This window comes from Corythoichthys intestinalis, chromosome 21 (assembly GCF_030265065.1).
Source record: "Corythoichthys intestinalis isolate RoL2023-P3 chromosome 21, ASM3026506v1, whole genome shotgun sequence".
Classification (NCBI taxonomy): Eukaryota; Metazoa; Chordata; class Actinopteri; order Syngnathiformes; family Syngnathidae; genus Corythoichthys; species Corythoichthys intestinalis.
In genome coordinates, this window is record NC_080415.1 from 24,204,208 (window position 1) to 24,226,128 (window position 21,921).

General features: G+C 40.9%; 2 protein-coding genes across 4 annotated transcripts in view; one reads left to right on the top strand and one right to left on the bottom strand.

The window, feature by feature from the left end:
- Positions 1-20,531, bottom strand: part of LOC130909991 (glutamate receptor ionotropic, delta-1-like) — a 261,884-nt gene extending 241,353 nt beyond the window's left edge. For 2 of the 3 annotated variants that reach the window (XM_057826983.1, XM_057826982.1), the window contains exon 1: positions 5,615-6,005. In XM_057826983.1, coding sequence (XP_057682966.1) covers positions 5,615-5,702 — 88 coding nt within the window. In that variant the 5' untranslated portion in view covers positions 5,703-6,005. Of the gene's footprint in view, positions 1-5,614; positions 6,006-7,445; positions 7,515-20,216; positions 20,283-20,396 lie in introns of those variants that run through there. The other variant, XM_057826984.1, reaches the window with a different exon arrangement.
- A 303-nt stretch (positions 20,532-20,834) lies between these two features.
- LOC130909993 (transcription factor Atoh7-like) lies at positions 20,835-21,900 on the top strand. Its single transcript, XM_057826988.1, has one exon. The coding sequence runs from the start codon at positions 21,034-21,036 to the stop codon at positions 21,520-21,522; it is 489 nt and encodes a 162-aa protein (XP_057682971.1). The 5' UTR covers positions 20,835-21,033; the 3' UTR covers positions 21,523-21,900.
- Positions 21,901-21,921: the final 21 nt, after the last annotated feature.

Here is a 21,921-nt window from a genome sequence, read left to right on the forward strand (position 1 = left end):
AGGAAGGACTTTTTATTTTCACATTTTCATGTTCAGCTGCGGTGGACAGTAGGCACAATGTGTTGTGTTGCACAATTTCTGAAATAAAAAATTGAAAACCTGACAAAGCTGGCGATTTTCTTTGGCGATGTTACAATAATAATATTTGTTACCTTAACTTATAAAGACTGGCGAACGGATATTTTTTTAATCATTTCCATCTTAATTTCAATGGTAAGCCTCTTCGCGTTCCTTGTTTTCACCACCTGCACTAACATTGTTGGAACCTATGTTGATTTCTCTCACAAGAAAATCTGAGGTGCGTCAGTCTTGCGGGAAAACAAAGAAACTGTGGAGCTGTCATAAATCGTCATATTTCAAGCATGTCGTCATATGTAGAAACAAATGGCAAGTCAAATTTTACATCAGATGTCGAAAAGATCGTGTGTCGAAGCGATCGTATGTCAAGGTACCACTGCACAGTACAGTATATAAAGTTTATGGGTAGAACGCATGAACAAACGGCCACGTAATTGATAATGACGCATTATGCTAGGCTAATTTTGTTTCTCACAGAGGTGTACAGTACTATGATGACTTGCAGCTAGGGATTTATTTATATTTTTTTAACAACTGCAGTCAAGCCAGGCTCCAACCTGAAAGATGAGCTCAAGCCAGTCGCTAACTCTAAGTAGCCTTGGCTTGGCTATCCCTCCACTGCACAGCTCTGTCTCTGCAATCCTCCAGTTATTTACTATCTCACTCACAAACATAATTGCCGCATAAATTCCGATTTGGGAAACTTGAGAGTTTAGACTGCAGCCACATTCCTGAAATTGTGGTCTAGATCAGATTTAAAACCACAAAGGGAAGTGTCTCTGGATTTGAAATCATCCACTTCCATGCAACTCGTCCTGTTCAGGCCGTCAAGAAAGGCAAAAAAATCGGAATTGGGTCACTTCTGCCAGCGATGTGAGCAAAGCCTAAGTGCAGTGAAAAAAGGTCTGAAATGTCGATTATATTATCTGCGACGCTTTGCTCTGTGTCTCCAGGTGATCATTTTCACAAAATGGATAGTGCAGACTCTGCCAAAATGGTGGAAAATGTTTCCAAATAGCCTTTTTGGTCTTGTTAGTGAGGATTAAACAAACTTTTGTCTCAGGCGTCACAAATCTAACATTCTCAATCCATCCATCCATTCATCCTATCCTGAATAGGGTCGTTTATCCAACTGGCACTTAAGAATTGACAGTGATAGTTGTCCATTACAGTTGAACTGGGCGGATTGGCAGTGATTATTCACTGTCAATGGCACTGAATGAGTTAAGTACAGTCACTAGGTGGAATTTATGTCTCATTGATGTCTTTAGCTGGGATTGACCAAGGGACAGGACAAACACAGCGTGAATGTCACAGGAGATGAAGCTGAGAGGCGGCGGGATGAGACAGATGCTCTGGCATTGAGGAGTTAGGGGGGTTGGGGGTCACTGGCGTAGGCTGAGGCCAGAACCAGGGCTGTCACATCCCATTCGAGCGCGGCCTGACGCAACCAAGTCACTGCCAGTTGTTCCAGTCAGCCAAGGATTGTCTCAACCCTGCAGATCAACCGCACGGGTCACGTGGAGTTCAACATCCTTCTACTTTATTTGTCATCTTACACTGGATTCTTCAGGTTCTGCTCACTATGTGCTTACATTTCGGCTTTTGGTCAATTTACTCCACAGTGCTCATGATGGTCTGCAAGCGAGGAAGCTCCAAATACATCTGACAAGTTCTTCTGAGGTCCTTCACTGTCTGGTGATTATTCTAGTGCTGCAACGATTAATCAATTGAGTAATTCGATTAGAAAAAAAGCTTCGAATCAAATTTTGCTGACGCGAGTATTGTTTAATTAGAGTGGCGTTGTCATGGTTTGTTTTTTAAGTGTTTGCATTTAGTTTTATTGATTTGGGTGGATACACTGCCCTCTAGTGGCAACAGCGAATATGACATAACGCATTAAACATGGTTGAATCCAGCTGCTCCCTGTTAAGACCAACTTAAAGTAAGTTTTTGTTTGAGCTAATATGTTTATTTTATGCTGTCGTAATTTAGTTTGTAGGTATATTTAGCCGTGGGAATAAAGGTTTGAACAATTTGTTAATAGTCTTGTAAAAAAAATGTTTTAAGTTAGCATTTTATAGCATTTAAGCAACGCATTAATTGTTGATAATCCGATTATTTGTTTATTCGAATTAACTAGTTGATATATTAATCAACTGCTAAAATAATCAATAGCTGCAGCCCTAGATTATTCATTAACTTTTAAAGATTTTTTGGGGTCAATTTTTTTTTCGTCATTCCCCGACAAGAACCAGCAGTGGACGTGTTCCTCATCAATTGTTCGAGAACACTATTCATCCCATTGATCAACTGCCATCATCCATCTTTCTTCCATCAGAGGTAAATTACCATCCATCATCTTCCCATCAGTTCGCTTATAGTGACAAAGATCAATGGGTCGTCTTCATACACGCTTCATGCCGAATCCCTAGACATGACGCTATTTTGTCCAAATACTTTTAGCTAGAGCTAACTATTGACACCACTTGGACTTTATAGAAGGTGAAAATTCGACCAACAATTTTTTTTTTGCTCTTTAACCTTAGTTTTGACTGTGTGAGTTTCAGTACTGAACGTGAATGTGTGTTACAATCATGTTCAAGGGCTTCTCCTTAGTGTATCAGAGTTTATTAATAGTGTGTGTGTGGGAACACTTCAGTTGGGAGTGTCGTGAGTCAGTGAATTTTTTTTCAGTAGTGCACATGCCAGGAGTGTGTGAGTGTATATTTTAGTAGTGAGAAACAATACATTGATAAGACTTAGATATGTGCCAATTACAGGTTTCAAGGTATACCGTGGAATGAAAACATCACGGTTTCAAAACCGCAAAAACATTGTCATACCGTCCCTAAGGTATTAGCTATTTTTTTATGTCCAAAAAATGCAAGGAGAAATCCCTCGCTCACAGCTTCATGCTAAACCCTTCCCCATCGTTTGTTGCTCAGTGTCAGTGTGTAAGCTGTGCTACACGATGGCTAGAGGAGGTGAAACTCCTGAATTTTTTCCCAAATCGAAGAAAATGAAATCGCTGGTATGGGAATACTTTAGCAAGAGAAAAGTTACAAACGGCCGCGGCTTAGAGAAGGAGGGCCAACCGACATGTAAAACGTGTTTGCAGAGGGTGGCGGCCCAGGAACTATTTTTCTATGTTTCAAAAATGCAGGGAGAGACCCTTCCCCACCGGTTGTTGCTCAGTGTCAATGTGTCAGCTGTGCTACACGATGGCTGGAGGAGGTGAAACACCTTAACTTTTTCCCAAATCGAAGAAAATGAAATCGCTGGTATGGGAATACTTTAGCTAGAGAAAAGTTACAAACGGCCGCGGCTTAGAGAAGGAGGGCCAACCGACATGTAAAACGTGTTTGCAGAGGGTGGCGGCCCAGGAACTATTTTTCTATGTTTCAAAAATGTAGGGAGAGACCCTTCCCCACCGGTTGTTGCTCAGTGTCAATGTGTCAGCTGTGCTACACGATGGCTGGAGGAGGTGAAACACCTTAACTTTTTCCCCAATCGAAGAAAATGAAATCGCTGGTATGGGAATACTTCGGCTACAGAAAAGTTACAGACGATCGCGGCTTGGAGGAGAAGGGCCAGCTGACATGAAAAACATGTCTGCAGAGGGTGACTGCCGAAGAGGCAATACTTCCAATATGACTTCACATTTATACAAAATTAAAGGTTAGTAACACTGCCATGAACGTTTCCCACCAGCTACGAGATTTAACTCCAACGTGTTTAATGTGTCTAGCGGTGGTAAAACATGCAGAAAGAGAAAGAGAGTGTGTGTATAATGTAAACATTATACGAGTCATACGCACGTGCTTTTTTTTTTGTAAAATAATCATTTTTGTTCTGACTGTAATTATGTTGAGCTGTAGCTCTGGGTTTAGGTGCCTGTTCAATGGAAAAAAAAAAGTTTTGTTTTTTTTAACACAGATATCTCAAAGTAACACATTTTAGAGCTGTAATTACAATACCGTAATATTTTGATTTAAGGTTATCGTACCATCAGAATTTCATACCGGCACATGCCTAATAAGACTTGAATAATACCTATTTTATGTGTGAGAGCATTTTGGTATTGTCTATGTGAGTGGTTCAGTATTAAGTGGGAAATCATGCGAGTGTATACTTTTAAATTATGTGTAACAATGTTTTAGTAGTGTCTGAAAACAGTTCACTAAGTTTAATTAAAAATGCTGCAATCCCAAATGTGTTTCAGGGGTGTGTGTGACAGTAATTTTTCAGCAGTGTATGACCGTGTCTCAGTAGTCTAGGAATGATTTTTAACACATATCAAGCGTGCAAGAATGTTTCGGTGGTGCGCGAGTGAGTTTCAGTAGACTGAATAACAGTATTTCCTCGTAGTAGATTGACAGCTGCTTCTTGTTCCTTCCTCCCTTTTCTTCTTTCCAGACACTGCAGTGTTTCCTCTCCAGCTTGTTCTGCTGCACCAAACCAGATCCTTGCGTGAACGTGTGCATGTGTGCGCGTGCGTGTGGCGTCATCACACTTCCTTTCCAAGCACCCCCTCTTCCCCCTTTTTGAAGTGCATTTGATGACAAAGTGTCGCTGAGCAGCGCGCCAGGCAGCAACAGTCGCCGTTTGTCCTCTTTGTCATGACTTCATTAACATGACGCACACGTCCTCCTCAAAGTTCAGCCTCACTTGCGGATGGCAAAGAGAGGGAGACAACCATGAGGAATTAGTCCATTGTTTGTCTCCGTGTGGCCCGGCGACCAATCCTGAGTGGGCGCCGCCTCGTCGAATAAGTCATTTTCGACTTATTAGAAACAATGAAAATACGACTTTTGTGTTTGTAGTTTGGAAAAGTCAATGTACTATTACTTCCTCATAACATATTTGTAATGACAAATGATTGCTTCCCTAAACAAGAGTGCTTCAGTTGGTTTCCATGACAACAATAAACACCCATGCTTCATCAGCACTCAAATGGGCCTGATGTGATCATGTGACTTTTGTCATGAAATGTCTGGTTTATTGATCATTATTTACAGTAGCGCTTATGCCCCATTACGTATGTATGGACCTAATGCTGCATCGTGACATCACATGTAAAACATATCAGTGTGGATTAACATTACATCTAATGTAGAGTGTATAAAGTACAGTACCTTCCTAATTTAGTGTATTAATGTCTTATTTCATCTCAAGCCATCATATTTGCACCATAATTTAAACATTTACAGACTATTTCAGCTTTAAACTGTACATTTACTGTAGTATGTTTTCATATGGCAGATGTATATATTTATTGTAGCATGTTTAGATCATTTTACATGCATAGACAAAGCCCTCCCACTTTATTGCAACACTTTGAATGAAACTGGCTGAATGTATGAATGACTAACTGAGCAACAGCTTGTCTTCCTTATCACGCACCAATGAGGGGAGGGGGCCGAGTTATCCCCGGTTATACCTCCCCCTCCATCCCAACCTCTAGGCAGCATCAGGACCATACCGCATGCACCCCCACCCCTCAAATAAAACTGAGGGGAGTCCGCTGCCTTACCAATATGAATGATGGAGTCGGCGTGCAGCGCTCGTCCGTGGAGCAGCAACAAGCACGCACGCACCACCAGCACCATGCGTGGATCCATGGCCGCGTGCACGCACGCGCACGCACACACGCCGACACCCGCTGCCGCCGCCTTGTCCTCAGTGCGCCAAAAAGAAGGAAAAGATGGAAAGTAACGGGGAAAAAAGCAGGAAAAGAAAAAGGAAAGCAATCCAAAGTGGGGCTGCGGGACGCAGGACGGGAAAAAAGAGGAAAAGAAGAAAAAGATGAGGAAGAAGAAGAAGCTTCCGGACTGCGGAGGGAGGAAGAGAAGCAGCTGAGCCACCAGGAGGAGGAAGATGAAGAGGGAGAGGAGGAAGAGAAGCGAGGCTTGCTCCGCACACTGTGCCCCTCCAAACACAATGATGACATGGGGAGAGAGAAAGAGAGAGAGGGAAAGAAGGAGAGAAAGAGAGAGTGGAGGATGCTCTCTCACTCACACTAGCTTTTAGCTCTCCCCTTCTCTCTACTTTCTCATATTGATGATTTTTCTAAACTGTCAAATGAATGTACTTTTTTAACTCATTGGATGCCATTGACGGCGATAGACATCCAATCCATTTGAACTGGGATGTCTTGCACAGAGCACTTCCAGTTCAGGTTTCAATGTAAATTTTTAACATAAAACATATACCTCTACCGCTCGATAAGACAGGACACACCCATGATTGGTCGCCAACCCATGATAGGACACAGACATTCGGATTGGCAGCACAGTGTTTTAGATTCTTGTGTTTCGGATCTGACGTGTGTGGAATCTGCCCAAAGATCTTCCCATATTTGTGCCGATAACTGGCAAATGAACTTTAATAATGTCTAATGTCTTTTTTTTATCTCAATGTGGCCTTACATTTCCTGGTGATCAAATTTTTTATCTATAAGTGCTCAATGTGGCCTTATATTGCTTGGTGATCAAATTTTTTATCTATAAGTGCTTTCCAAATGCTTGGCGGCCGACCAATCCATTTTTTAGGGGGCCTGTGGCACATATTGTACTGACTCAAATAAAAATCCAAATCAAGCTGACGTCATCACGTGACTTTTGTCCTCGATATCATGAAATATTTCAACGTGTCTTTTTGAATAACTTCACTGCGACACAAATACACACGAGTACATACTGCCGGCTAAAGGTGGAGTGTTGCGCCCTCTCCTGGCCAATGGCTGTCATTACAGAATGGTTCACATAGTAACTTAACTTACATATTTATCTAGATTTTAATTAAAATATCATAATAAGATCTTGTCTTGTCTTACAATAATGAGCGTAATTCATTGCCTGCCATTGACAGAAACTGACGTGGACCCATTTTGATTGGGGGAGGTTGACATAGATCGTAAAGATGGCTGCCATCCTTCCCACTTAAAATGAATTAGACGTCCATCACCGCCAATGTCAGCCAGGAAAAAGTTTAGTTGGCATCGACTATTTGAACACACGCACACTTCTCAATCTCCTCGCCGCTGTGTGTGATGCAAGGTGACAAAGTGCTCTCACGGAAGTCGCACACGTACACTTGGATGCAAATGAATGGTGAAGGTTGTGAGGTGAGTGATTTTAATGCGGAGAAAACTAAGGTGCGCATGATGCCATAAAGTTGTAATGATGTAATATCTGACACTCATAAGGCCACTATACAATTTTGTCAAGTTATGTCAAATTCAAGCTTCTCAAGCTGAAAAGTTGACCTGGAATTCCAATGTCATGAAAAACTAAATTTCCTGATGTCATCAAATTATTATGCCATGAAGTCTGTGATAATGTGACAAAGAAAACGAGTCCTACCTTCACAGCTTCTTGACAGTCATCAATCCAAGCACTTGAACGCTTCCTTCTCCTCCTCTTCTAAACCTTCTGTGGAGTCAAAGACATGCTTAGATATTATTTCGCAAATAACGCATTGCCCAGGATCAGTGTTGTTTTCATCAACAATGACGAAAACTAAAATATTTCGTCTACGAACAATTTTTTCATGATGATGACGTAACAATGACAAGCTGCAAAATGTGGCTTGGGAGACTAGAGCATAACGAGACGACTGCCAGACAAAAATGCGAATTTGTTTCTGTCATATTTTCACAATGCGAGACATTTTCATATTGTACGTGGAGTATATCAACTTGCAGTGTTTGGGTCGTGTTACTCATGTAGTATTTGCTGCGCTTCTCCATCACTCTCCTCGAGTTTAGGATGTATCTCAAGTTAGGCTGCGCTCCATCTTACTTGTTAAGAAAAACGGTAAGATTTATTTTCTTATCATGAAAAGAAATAATATGCAATGTTGCTTTAGCCTTTAAAGGTCTGTGCTGTGTGATCATCAGACGCTCAGCGTAAATCCTAGCGTTAGCATAGCATTCATGTTCACATTATCATTAGCTCCAGAATGGCGAGCGTCCTCTTAAAACACTGACCAGTCTAAAGCAGAGACTTCAGGCTCAGGCTTCTCTTGCCAGTAAAGCCTGAGTTATACTTCTGCGTTGCGGTGACGGCGTAGCGACTACGGCGTCAATGAACATTCAATAGTTCTGGGGCAAGGGAACACGTTGCTCTGTGATTTACCGCCAAGCCACTAGAGGGGTGTTGTGTTTTGTTTGTGCGGTTTTGGGGGACTCTTGTCGAATTCCATGACTTTTCTTTCAGTTAGACAACAATGGCAACAGAGATGGAACGCTTGAATGTGGCTCTTCAGCTCATCAACTTTGAACAACAAATGTTGATCATACAAATGTTGAGACGCAGGCGACGCAGAAGACGGTTGCGGAGGTGGTCTGTCCGACTGTTGATGCCGCACAGAGACTGGCAGTCACATTACGAATTCTAGCATCGGGTGGAAGCCAGCTAGCTGCTTTGTCCAGCGTTTCGTCCGGTTTCTTTACCGTGTCCTACAACCAGTCAGTGGGAAGTTATAGACCCTACCCACCGACGTCACAAAATCACGTGATCGCTGTATTGTTCCGCCCCCTTGTCCGTCATTTTGTGTCTGTATTATCAATGGTCTCAATTGATTGAGCAACTATAATGCATTTCATGGAAGACCCGGTGCTTTCGGATGCCGTAAACTCACTTGATGCGTTGCATAAAAGGCGTTATGTGGAAAAGCTTCAGTTTATCCATTCGCCGGATCCATATTTGATGGCTAAATCGATGTTTTTCGACCCGCTGTCTCCACCGTATTTGCCTGACATCTGCTAGCTACCCTGATATGTACAACTATCTTGTCCACACAAAATCAGCCTATTCTCACGAAAGTTTGAAAAACTTTAAGAGCTTGGAGGCTTATAAATACTTCGTTGCTGGTTGGGTGAAACAGGTCCTCGTCCACGAAAATTCGGCAGGAATCTATCTTGTGCTTGGAAAGGTGAGTTACGAAATTTTCAATTCAAAATCTTTTGTTCTTGCTAACATCCACTGTCAAGTCTAATGTATTTCATGTCATTTGTCAATGGAGCTAGGGCTTTTGATGTTTATATGGTTTAGCGATAGCACTCTCACTACATACATACGTGTATGTTGTCGGCGATTAGCCTAGCAATGATCTTAATTGTGGTTGTCAGCCCAAAACCCCCTAAATATATATTAAATGCATCTTACCAGATATAAAATGACTACTACATAATCTGTGGTAATCGTTTGGAGCCCAGTTTTCTCGTCGAATTGCAGCAGCACATCTCGCTCTCTCCTCTCCGGGTCTCTCGGAATCCGGTAGAACTTCAAGTCTCTTCGTCTATCTTCTCTGTTATTGCAACCGACCGCCACACACGCCTTCACCATTTTGATTATTAATGTTAACGAGCAGAAAAACACGCCGTAAATAGGAGGAATGTACTTAGCCGTAACAGGTAAACACGATGTGTTGACGGACAATTGGGCGGTACCAGTCAGGAGGACGGAGTTGTGATGTCACGTGGGTAGGGTCTATAGCAGATTTCTGGCAGCTATGGAACTTCCCAAACTGCGTTGGAAGCCTTGATGGTAAACACGTTATCACAAAAGCACCGAGGCACTCTCAATCAGTGATGATGTATCAAGTGTGTGAACTGTATGTTGTTGAAAATTAAACATCAAAACAACTCTTTTGACACCAAACCTGTGCTTTATTCTTCATATACTTGAAATGTAAAATGCAAATAAGTCACAGAATCAAACATATGTACACAATAAATGATAAAGTGCACCAACCAAAAATCCGACATAAATTGAGAAAAAGCTGGCAGTTTTTGGCCGACCGGGTCACTGCTTCGTGCAGCCATTCGCTTCCGAACAAACACACAGTGGGGCAAATAAGTATTTAGTCAACCAGTAATTGTGCAAGTTCTCCCACTTGAAAATATTAGAGGCCTGTAATTGTCAACATGGGTAAACCTCAACCCTGAGAGACAGGATGTGGGAAAAAAACAGAAAATCACATTGTTTGATTTTTAAAGAATTTATTTGCAAATCATGGTGGAAAATAAGTATTTGGTCAACACCAACAGTTCATCTCAAGACTTTGTTATGTACCCTTTGTTGGCAATAACGGAGGCCAAACGTTTTCTGTAACTCTTCACAAGCTTTTCACACACTGTTGCTGCTATTTTGGCCCATTCCTCCATGCAGATCTCCTCTAGAGCAGTGATGTTTTGGGGCTGTCGTTGGGCAACACGGACTTTCAACTCCCTCCACAGATTTTCTATGGGGTTGAGATTTGGAGACTGGCTAGGCCACTCCAGGACCTTGAAATGCTTCTTACGAAGCCACTCCTTTGTTGCCCTGGCTGTGTGTTTGGGATCATTGTAATGCTGAAAGACCCAGCCACGTCTCATCTTCAATGCCCTAGCTGATGGAAGGAGATTTTCACTCAAAATCTCTCGATACATGGCCCCATTCATTCTTTCCTTTACACAGATCAGTTGTCCTGGTCCCTTTGCAGAAAAACAGCCCCAAAGCATGACGTTTCCACCCCCATGCTTCACAGTGGGTATGGTGTTCTTCGGATGCAATTCAGTATTCTCTCTCCTGCTAACACGAGAACCTGTTTTTTCTACCAAAAACTTCCATTTTGGTTTCATCTGACCATAACACATTCTCCCAGTCCTCTTCTGGATCATCCAAATGCTCTCTAGCGAACCACAGACGGTCCTGGACGTGTACTGGCTTCAGCAGGGGGATACGTCTGGCAGTGCAGGATTTGAGTCCCTGGTGGCGCATTGTGTTACTGATTTGTTACTGTGGTCCCAGCTCTCTGTAGGTCATTCACTAGGTCCCCCCGTGTGGTTCTGGGATTTTTGCTCACCGTTCATTTTGACGCCACGGTGTGAGATCTTGCATGGAGCCCCAGATCGAGGGAGATTATCAGTGGTCTTGTATGTCTTCCATTTTCTAATAATTGCTTCCACAGTTGATTTATTTACACCAAGCATTTTACCTATTGCAGATTCAGTCTTCCCAGCCTAGTGCAGATCTACAATTTTGCCTCTGGTGTCCTTCGACAGCTCTTTGGTCTTGGCCATAGTGGAGTTTGGAGTGTGACTGACTGAGTTTGTGGACAGGTGTCTTTTTTTACCGATAATGAGTTAAAACAGGTGTCATTAATACAGGTAACGAGTGGAGCCTCGTTAGACCTCTTTGACAGCCAGAAATCTTGCTTGTTTGTAGGTGACCAAATACTTATTTTCCACTCTAATTTGGAAATAAATTCTTTAAAAATCAAACAATGTGATTTTCTGTTTTTTTTCCCCACATTCTGTCTCTCGTGGTTGAGGTTTACCCATGTTGACGATTACAGGCCTCTCTAATCTTTTCAAGTAGGAGAACTCGCACAATTGGTGGTTGACTAAATACTTATTTGCCCCACTCTACTTATCTTGGAGATTCGTCCATTTTTTTAATGCAATCGCTGACCTCCAGCCCCGTATTTTCAGCAATCTCCTTCCATGAATTGCTTGCCATTTGCTAAATGGCATTTGGCAATCTTTATAATGTCTTGACGAGACATTGTAGAGGTTGTCGTACTTTCGGACCTCTTCGATGATACTCTCGTCGGCTTGATCCATTTTTGCGTGTAGCACAACAATGTTTGAAAATGTCAATGATTTCGCGCTGAACCGGAAACAACAGTCTAAGCGGACCAATCACAGTCCACGTGACACCAATTTAGGATTCTGATGAGATGCGCATCAGGCTATGGCGGAGGGTCGTAAGTCCAGTCTGCCTTGACGGCGTACGTCTGCCGCAGAAGCATAACTCGGCCTTAAGTCTAGAGGATGTTAAAACCTTCAGATTATTTTTATTTTACATACAGTTCGTAGCTTCTAGGTAGGTTTTAATTGAAAATGATGTACTGCTTTTCCTGATGAGTGTATTAATATCACAAATTTGGCATTGTCCTTGTAGATGCTTCACTATGTGTACCATGTATAGGTTCATTCGAAATTGTTGGAAACCTTTTTTTTGTTTTTGTTTTGGAGTAAAACTTTTGGATTTTACAGACAAAAAACATTTTAATGACTGTCAACTAAAACTAGATGAAATGTGTATGAGATTTCGTCGAATAAAACTAGACGAAGACGAAAACATTTTGAAATGACAAAAATGTAACAAAGACTAAAAGGTATTTTTGTCCAAGAAAAACAGAAACAAAAAGGGCTGCCAAAAACAACACTGCCCAGGATCACTGTCAGTTATCTGCATTGAACAGTTATTAATAATGCATATAAAGAGCCCCACTGAGTTTGTTACGCAAGAGTAAGCGTGCACAGTTCAAAATGATAGGTTGGTGTTTTGTTCCCACACATAGAAAGAAGAACATTTAAGAGTCATTGTAAAGCTTTTAGTGTGTGGCCTTGCATACACTTTTCTTGGTCTACAGAGCAGACTGAACTTTCATTAGTGGCTAATGTGCCTGATTAAACACACACACACACAATCAATGACGCCCAGTGGTTGTGCAATGAAGGAAATGCTAAGTTGTGATAATTAGTGAAACTAACCTTGGCGAACACAATGACCTATGCTACTATGAGACAATTTTGTGTAAGTGAATATGCATGTACAGTGTAGGTCGTTGTGTATACAGTATGTGTGTCTGTGTGAGTGTTTCTGAATGTCTGTCTGTCCTCCAATATGCTGTTTTTAGGGCTGTCAAAATGATCGCGTTAATGGGCGGTAATTAATCACGTTAAAATATTTGACGCAATTAACGCACATGCCCCGCTCAAACAGATTAAAATGACAGCACAATGTCCTGTGCACTTGTTACTTGTGTTTTTTGGAATTTTGTCGCCCTCTACTGGCGCTTGGGTGCGACTAATTTTATGGTTTTCAGCACCATTAGAATTGTGTAATTATTGACATCAACAATGGCGAGCTACTAGTTTATTTTTTGATTGAAAATTTTACAAATTTTATTAAAACGAAAACATTGAGAGGGGTTTTAATATAAAATTTCTATAACTTGTACTAACATTTATCTTTTAAGAACTACAAGTCTTTCTATCCATTGATCGCTTTAACAGAATGTTAATAATGTTAATGCCATCTTGTTGATTTAACATTATAATAAACAAATGCAGTACTTATGTACAGTATATTGAATGTACTATATATATCCGTCTTGTGTCTTATCAGGGCCGGCCCAGCCTATATGCAGATTATGCAGCTTCTTAGGGCCCCTGACCACTAGGGGGCCCCCAATCTGGCAATTGTTTAATTTATATTCTATTTTGTTTACTACAGTTTGCTTTATTTGACTTTTTTGAGTTTTGATACTTGATTACAAGCTTTAAAAAATAAAAGTTCTTCCTTAACTTCTTTTTTTCCTCTTTTAGAAAAAGGTTTGGCGCTATCCACTGTAAGTACTGACAATCATTTCGGGTGAAAAGTTTGAAGTATGCAGTGCAACAAAATCTGATTAATATACAAAATATGGACGTATGGGTTGGATTGCATGTATGGGTTTCACAGTACAGTGTGACGAAATGGTGGACCAAAAATATGGGCCCCTTTGCATTATTTTGCTTAGGGCCCCCAAATGGCCTGGCCCTGTGTCTTATCTTTCCATTCCAACAATAATTTACAGAAAAATATGGCATATTTTATAGATGGTCTGAATTGCGATTAAATGCGATTAATTACGATTAATTAATTTTTAAGCTGTGATTAACTCGATTAAAATTTTTAATCGTTTGACAGCCCTAGTTGTTTTTCATGCGTGTATGTATATTCCAAGATGCTGCCAAGCAGGTTTTGCCATCCCTCAGCGATGTCCGAGCTCCCTCATGTCATCCAATGGCTGCTGAGCATCATATCAGTGGTGCTCATCAGTGTTTTGTCCTGTTAATTAAAAATCATCACGGCATCCCGCCGTCACGGACAGAGCGTGAGTGACAGGAAGTGTCTTTTGGAGGGGCTTCTAACAGGATTACGGGAGTGCGTGTGCCAGCCAGTGTGTCCTTTACAAAAGCGAGCAGCGTGGCGGCAAGAGAGCAGAAGGGCGGACCCCGGCCGGCTTTTGGCCGCCGGGTGTCTGGAGTGACACTTGTTGGCCCGCTTCGCTTCAGCAGAGCTAATCAAACGGCTCGTTGGTGGCAGCGGGCCGACGTGGGCGGCGGATCAAAGCTTCTCCACCACACCCGAGCAAAGACCGCCATGCACCAGAAAGTGGGTTTTTAATCAGGACATGCAGGCTGGACCTTTCATATAAAAAAGTAGAACTTATTGTTGTGACATCAAATAATGTTTCTGATTGGCCAAAGATAGGCAGGCCAAAATTATTATTTGTGTTGACTTGCTTGTGCAAACTTGACATAAAAGTAACACAGGTAATATTAGCCAAAATGGCGGCTCCCTCAGGTCGAATAAGATTGGCGAATGATTATTCCACTAAACACTTTCCCAATCTGTGTTGTGGCAAAGTAGTAATGTTTCGATGAGGGACCATCAGTTCAGCAATTACTTCTCATACACCTCCTGTGGTGACACACCCACGCTTCATTATAGCCAATCAAACGGCTCATTGACATAACGTCTCGCACCGAAGATCAAACTCAACAATGGGCAGGCTGCTACCTCTCAAAGACGTCCTGGACCAAGGAGGACTGCAAACTTTTGTGACACATATACACTTATTTTTGCCGCAATATTTTTAATCAAATTCTAAATTGTCCCCACCAACTTTATTCTTTCTGTTTTTGCGCAAATATTTTTGTCTACATAGTAAACTTTGCTATTGTTTTTGGACAAGAGGACACAATAAAAAGTGATGAAAAGTATTGGGACAGCAAACTTGAGAATTAAAATGTGGAACAAACATGTTGTTACACATACACAAAGTGAAATGTGAAAAAATTATATGGGACACCTGTAGACTGAAAATGTTGACGTTTTGGCATAAATATTAGGCCGAACCAGAAGTGAAATACTGAGTTAGCAAAATTATTGAGCTACAAAGTGAACAACATGTGCATTTTGGACAAAAGTATTGGGACACCTACAGGAAATGAAGCAATGAATGGATATTAATTAGGGCTGTCAAACGATTAAAATTTTTAATCGAATTAATCACAGCTTAAAAATTAATCGTAATTAATCACAATTCAAACCATCAATAAAATATGCCATATTTTTCTGTAAATTATTGTTGGAATGGAAAGATAAGACAAGACAGATATATACATTCAACATACTGTACATAAGTACTGTATTTGTTTATTATAACAATAAATCAACAAGATGGCATTACCATTAACATTCTGTTAAAGCGATCCATGGATAGAAAGACTTGTAGTTCTTAAAAGATAAATGTTACTACATGTTATATAATTTTTTTTATTAAAGGACCTCTTGATGTTTTCGTTTTAATAAAATTTGTAAAGATTTCAATCAAAAAATAAACTAGTAGCTCGCCATTGTTGATGTCAATAACTACACAATGCTCGTGGTGCTTAAAGCCATAAAATCAGTCGCACCCAAGCACCAGCAGAGGGCGACAAAACATCAAAAAACACAAGTCATAAGTGCACATGACATTGTGCTGTCATTTTAATCTGTTTGAGCGGGGCATGTGCATTAATTGTGTCAAATATTTTAACGTGATTAATGAAAAACATAATTAATTACCGCCTGTTAACGCGATAATTTTGACAGCCCTAATAAAAATATATACAAAGTAGTGCTGCAACGATTAATGGATTAACTTGAGTAAGTTGATTAGAAAAAAGCTTCGAATCAAGTTTTGCTGCTTCGACAATTCGTTTGTTTAGAGTGGTGTTATAATGGTTTGTTTTTGAAAGTGTTTACATTTAGTTTTATTGATTGGGGTCGATACACGGCCCTCTAGTGGCAACAATGAATATGCCATACCTCATTTAACAAGGCTGAATCAAGCTGCTCCCTGCTACAACAAAGGTTTTTTACAAAGAAGTTTTTGTGTGAGCAGAGCTAATATGTTCTCTTCATGCATTCGTAATTTCATTTGATGTGTTTGAACGATAAGAGCATTGTTTAAAATTTTTTTTTTTTAATTTTTAAAGTTTGCATTTTATACTTTTGAAATTTTTGCCATACAAGTTAGCCAATTGTTCTTTTGTTGTACTTACTGTAGATCCTCATTTATTTTTTTATACCATTTGAGGCTAAGCGCAGATATTTTAATTTAGTTTTAAATGAAAGTGCAATTCTGCATAATTTGAAGAAACACTCGGGAATTTTACTTTGTATTTGAATTTAATGCTCTTTTGAAAGTGCAATCTTAGCAAGCCTTTGTTTCATATTTCCTAAAATGTATCCTGCAATGCATTAAATGTTCCTAATCCGATTACTCAATCGAACTAACTACAGTGATCCCTCACTACTTTGCACTTCAAACTTCAAACCTAAGTCCATCGCGAATTTTTTTTTTTTCAATTTAAAAAAAATAAATAAATAAATATATATATATATATATATATATATATATATATACTGTATATAAATATATACAGATGAGCTATCCCAAGCCGATCGCGTAGTCTCACTCTCGCTCCCTCCCCCTGCTCTTTGTTCGTCAGGCCGTGCACTGGAGTTGCTTTTTTAAAGTTTACGATGTTGTTGACAGATATTTGTGTTTGATCTTGCCAGAGTCACAAACTTCAAACGTGCTGCATCCGTCTATCATCGTTTAACTTGTTAAACAGTTGCTGTGGCAACTCATTGTGTGTAAGTGAGCAGGATTGATTTGAGAGGACTCACTCAATGAAGCATTTAATAAAGCCAAACATTTTTCTGCTTTATTCTAGTTTAAAAATAATTCGGTGGGACAGTAACAAGTTTAAAACTTAGAATTTAAAAAAATGGATACACTCTTAACTCATTTGCTCCCAAAAACGTATAAATATGTTCTTTTTTAATTGTTTCAGTGTCCCAAAGACGTATTTATACATTTTTTTTACATTTTTTTTTTCACAAGAGACATCTTTAGGTTCTTATGCAACTTAGCTCCAAAGCACAACACAGAAAATCCATTTTAAAGCAATAAAACTGGCCACTGGAGGGCAGTAGCGCATTTGGTAAGACCCGCAACCCGATTCAACGGAAAGAACGGCCGGGCCGCACAGCCGGGGTGCCGACGGAAGACGACCAAATGGACGTCCAGGATGCCAGGCGGCGGACGACTGAGCAAAACAACTGGGAGGACACCCAGGATGCCAGGCGCTGGACGACCGAGCCGAACGACCAGGACCACCAGTGCAGCAGACGATGCCGTTAAGTCCGTGCTAGGGCTGGGCGATATGGCCTTAAACATGTATCACGATAAATTGAGCAGATTTATCTCGATAACGATAAATGACGATAAATTCGCCCAAGCGGACTGTTATATAATTTGAAAATCTGAATCAATGCATGAAATACAGATTAACTATTTCTTGTTGATTTATTTACCAGCATTCAATTTGATATACTGTATTTAACAATTGTACATGCAGTCCAAACATTAAATTTATAAAAATTAGGGCTGTCAAAATTATCGCGTTAACTGGCGTTAATTAATTTTTTTAAATTAATCACGTTAAAATATTTGACGCAATTAACGCACTTGCCCAGCTCAGACATATTTAAATGTCACTAGAGTGAAAGGCCCACCTGTTAATTGTGTTTTGCGGAGTTTTGCTGCCCTCTGCTGGCGTTTGGGTGCGACTGATTTTATAGTGTAAGTAATTATTGCCATCAACAATGGCGGGCTACTAGTTTATTTTTTGATTGAAAATTTAACAAATTTTATTAAAACGAAAACATTATGAGGGGTTTTAATATAAAATTTCTATAACTGATTTAGAACTGATTTATTGTTATAATAAACAAATACAGTACAGTCCTTATGTACCGCATGTTGAAAATGTATATCCATCTTGCGTATTATCTTTCCATTCCAACAATAATTTAGAGAAAAATATGGCATATTATATAGATGGTTTGAATTGCGATTAATTACGATTAATTAATTTTTAAGCTGTAATTAACTCGATTAAAAATTTTAATCGTTTGACAGCCCTAATAAAAATGTATTGTAAGCAATAAGAATTCAAGTATGAACATTTATAACAGCGTGTATGACTTGAACAATGTACATTGTCAAAATCAATATGCCTGTGCAAACATGTAATTGTAACACAAATGACTTGCAGCTTGAACAGTACACTTCAAAAAGACAACTTATTGTTAATGGCTGCTGTGATATAATTATTAAATACAAGTGTTTACTTTATGGTTTAAGGGTCCCCCCCCCCCCCCCCCCCAGTGCATTTTTTCATAAATGCACGCACAATAAAAATAGCTGGGGCCATTTCTCGGTCATTATAAGTTTCGCCGTTGGATTGAACTTTATGCAGAATTCTTTACCATCACAAAAGCTATCAGAAGAATCACACACACAGACAGATACAAAATAACGCCACATAGTAATTGCTAGATGCAGTCCGTGCCCAATCCACTCATTAAGTTCAGCCGTTTCGACAAGGTTTGAGCCTCTATCCGACTCCATAACGTTCATTTGTAGCGTTAGCCGCTAGCTAGCGTTAGCCTGGCTACCAGTAGAAAGCACTAAAAGCACCATCTCCGGAAATCGTGAGAACAAAGGAGGACAGCGGGTGAAACCCCGTCTGGATGCCACCAAGAGTCTAGTAAATGTCGGTTGAAAGTTTGGTGAACCTCCCTTAAGCCACACTCCATCACGTTTTGCTTGTAGCGTTAGCTGCTAGCGTTAGCTTACCGGGCTTTTGTTTGATTGGCTTCCTGATGATCACGTGACTCCCTACGTAAGCACATTCACTGCTTTCTTAAAGGGGAATGAACATAGACGAACAACAGAATCAAAGCGGGAGGAAAAGACTATTTTCTTGTTTTATTAATTTACCGAATTTACCGACATGGTCAAAATTACGTCGGTCATCGTTAAGAATTTCGGTGACGGTAAATTTTCGGTTTACCGCCCTGCTCTAGTCCGTGCTGCTCGCCGAGCAGAACCCGCGCCGCTGTGCTCGGTGCTCGCGTCCCCCGCACCCTCTCGTGTGCCGCGACTCAGCCGGAAACGCGCACGGCCAAACCAGTTCCCCCCCAGGAAAACAAGTTCCCCAGGTGAACTCCGCCAAGAGGCAGTGGTTACCAAAAAGAAAGACTCAAAAAAATCCATCTTGATGAGACAGACGGCGATGAGGAAAAAGTTTACCCCGGCTGTCGCGGCCACAACAGCATCATCTCTCAGTTCAAATGTGTAAATAAATTGTTACTTTGCTATCAAAAGCTCTATTTGTCTTGTTGTTTGTTATTTTGTGGAAGGAAAACATTATTCTGTTTGGGATGTCACAAAAGCTAGAAATAGCTGTGTTAAAGTCAAAGTAATGTTTGAAATGTACGCGTTTACAAAAAACTGAATTTCTCTTTTTTTTTCCATCAGAAATTGGAAAATTGCTCAAACTAAGCTATTTTCTAATGCTGATATCTAAAGAATGGAAAAAGATATGAACTTAATATTTTTTCCTGCTGAAAGATGAAAGTCTAATCTTTCTTTTGGGTTCCATGTTTATATAGCAATAGAACAGAATTTTCTGTGGACCTTGCAAAATCAGTCAAAATCCAGTAAAACGGCCAGGAGCGAAGGGGGTTGCTCCGGTGAAAATAATTTTGAAGGAAGAAAATTCATTTTCAAAGTAAGAAAATGCAGTTCATATTATCAGCTGCAAAAGGGAGTAGAAATTTGGGGGGAGGGGGCACCCTGTATATACATACGTTTTGGTTTTTTTTAATTATACTTTGGAAGAAAATGTGAAAAAAACGTGATATATATAAATCCTCTTTTCAATGCTAAATCTGAATAAATACATTGACGCTGCTTTGGGGGGGGGGGGGGGGTACTTTGTGGTTTTTCACTTATTGCGGCGGGTTCTGGTCCCCATTAACCATGCAAAAGAGGGATCACTGTACTTGATAGATTAATCGAGTACTAAAATAAACGATAGCTGCAGCCCTAGTACAGAACATAAAAGTGAAGAATTGTTGTTTGTGTCAGCGCTCATTTTAGCTTGAATTTAAAATATGTTGTCATACCTTTCCTTGTATATGAAGTGACACATTGCTATTCTTATCTTCTTTGATCTTCAAAAGTTTCTAAGCCTAAAATTAGAAAATGCAAATCTTAATGAGTGAGTTCTCATCCGGAAAATCGAATCTGGGTTACAGTTCAACATGCAGACAACTGTTGAACATAAAATTAAGTAACTTTGTCACCTTCTGGTACCGTCTTGAACAAATCCTTTTCACTCCTAAAAAAAAGGAAAAATAAGAGGCTTTCCATAGGTTTCGTATGCATTCGACACCGTTAGTGAGGTGAAAACTTCTATAACATCAGCGTTTAATTAAGCCTGGCAGGTGAGCTAGAAGCTAGGTTACCGCATAGTGGGAAACATTCTTGAAATTGGAGGACGCCCCCTACAGCGCGGAGGCAGAATTGGCGTTTACGTTTCAAACTTTGGCACAACTGCCCACTCCAAATTCAAATAGCTTGGACTTCCATCGCTGTCAATGGTAGCCAAAATGTTTTGGGGTTTTAACCCAAATTGTTGAGCATCCCAATATTTTTGGTCTAAATAACGTTTTAAAACAGTGATGTGACGTCACGTAGCGCTTTAATTGTTCTGTCGGCGCAAACTCTCTCCAAGTGAGGGCGTGCGCACTAGCAGCTGCTCACTCGTGCGCCTCTAATCCACTTTTGATGAACTCTCCAAACTCTTCGAATGGACCTCCCGCCGGGCGGCCACCCTCCGGCTGTTGACCCGCACACGCCTACCACGCGCATAAATGGCGAGAAGGCACATGCCTGTCACACTCCTCCGGAAGTTGATGACAATCTCGGGTCGGAGGAGAGATGCCTCCACGCAGAAGCCTCTTCATGCCTTTCATCTCGGTGTTCCCGGAGGAACTCCAAGCAGTCCACCGTGACCTGAATGAGGTGCGAGCTAAAGCCGAGGAAGAGTCCGCGTGGCCCCCTTGCACCATCGTGCAGTTGCGGCTCAGCCCGGGCTCGATCCACCTGCAACCGGACGCGCCAGCCTTGGAGCGGGCTCAGAGACGCAGGCGCCTTGCCGCTAACGCCCGGGAGAGGCGGCGGATGCTCGGGCTCAACGTGGCCTTCGACCGACTGCGCAGCGTCATCCCTCAGCTGGAAAGCGACAAGAAACTGTCCAAGTCTGAGACGCTCCAGATGGCCCAGATCTACATCGCCACGCTCAGCGAGCTGCTGCACGAAGCGCCGGAGGAGACGGGGGGCGATGGGGAGGATCTCCGAGGGTCACCGCCCCGGGAAGAGGCGCCCAGGTCTGGCTCGTATAGGCGAGATGCTGCAGAGCTGGTGTGAGGACCACATGTATAGAACCGGCTGAACTGATAATGACTTTTTGAGCTATTGGTTCCTCCTGTTACTATGTTACAATTTTGTTTAAAAAAAAATCAATTATGTTTTTAATTAATGTCTGATTCAGTGCTTCTCTACAAATTGTGATTCATTTTCTCCTGTTCACCAGCATTTTGCCTTTTTTTTCCCTTTTATGTTGCAAAACACAGGCAAGGAGATCGACTGTCACCGATGCATTTTTAGATTATTGAACAGGATTGTCAAATGTATTCACGTTCAAAATGAAAACACTCAAAAGGAGCAGAGATCAACATGGAACTGCGTGAATGCTGACAGTGATGTCACTCACTAGGCCACAGTACTTTAGATCAAATTACACAAATGTGCATCTTTATGAATTAC

Coding starts and splice junctions, on each gene's coding strand:
- LOC130909993 (XM_057826988.1), top strand. CDS start 21,034: ATGCCTCCACGCAGAAGCCTCTTCATGCCTTTCATCTCGGTGTTCCCG.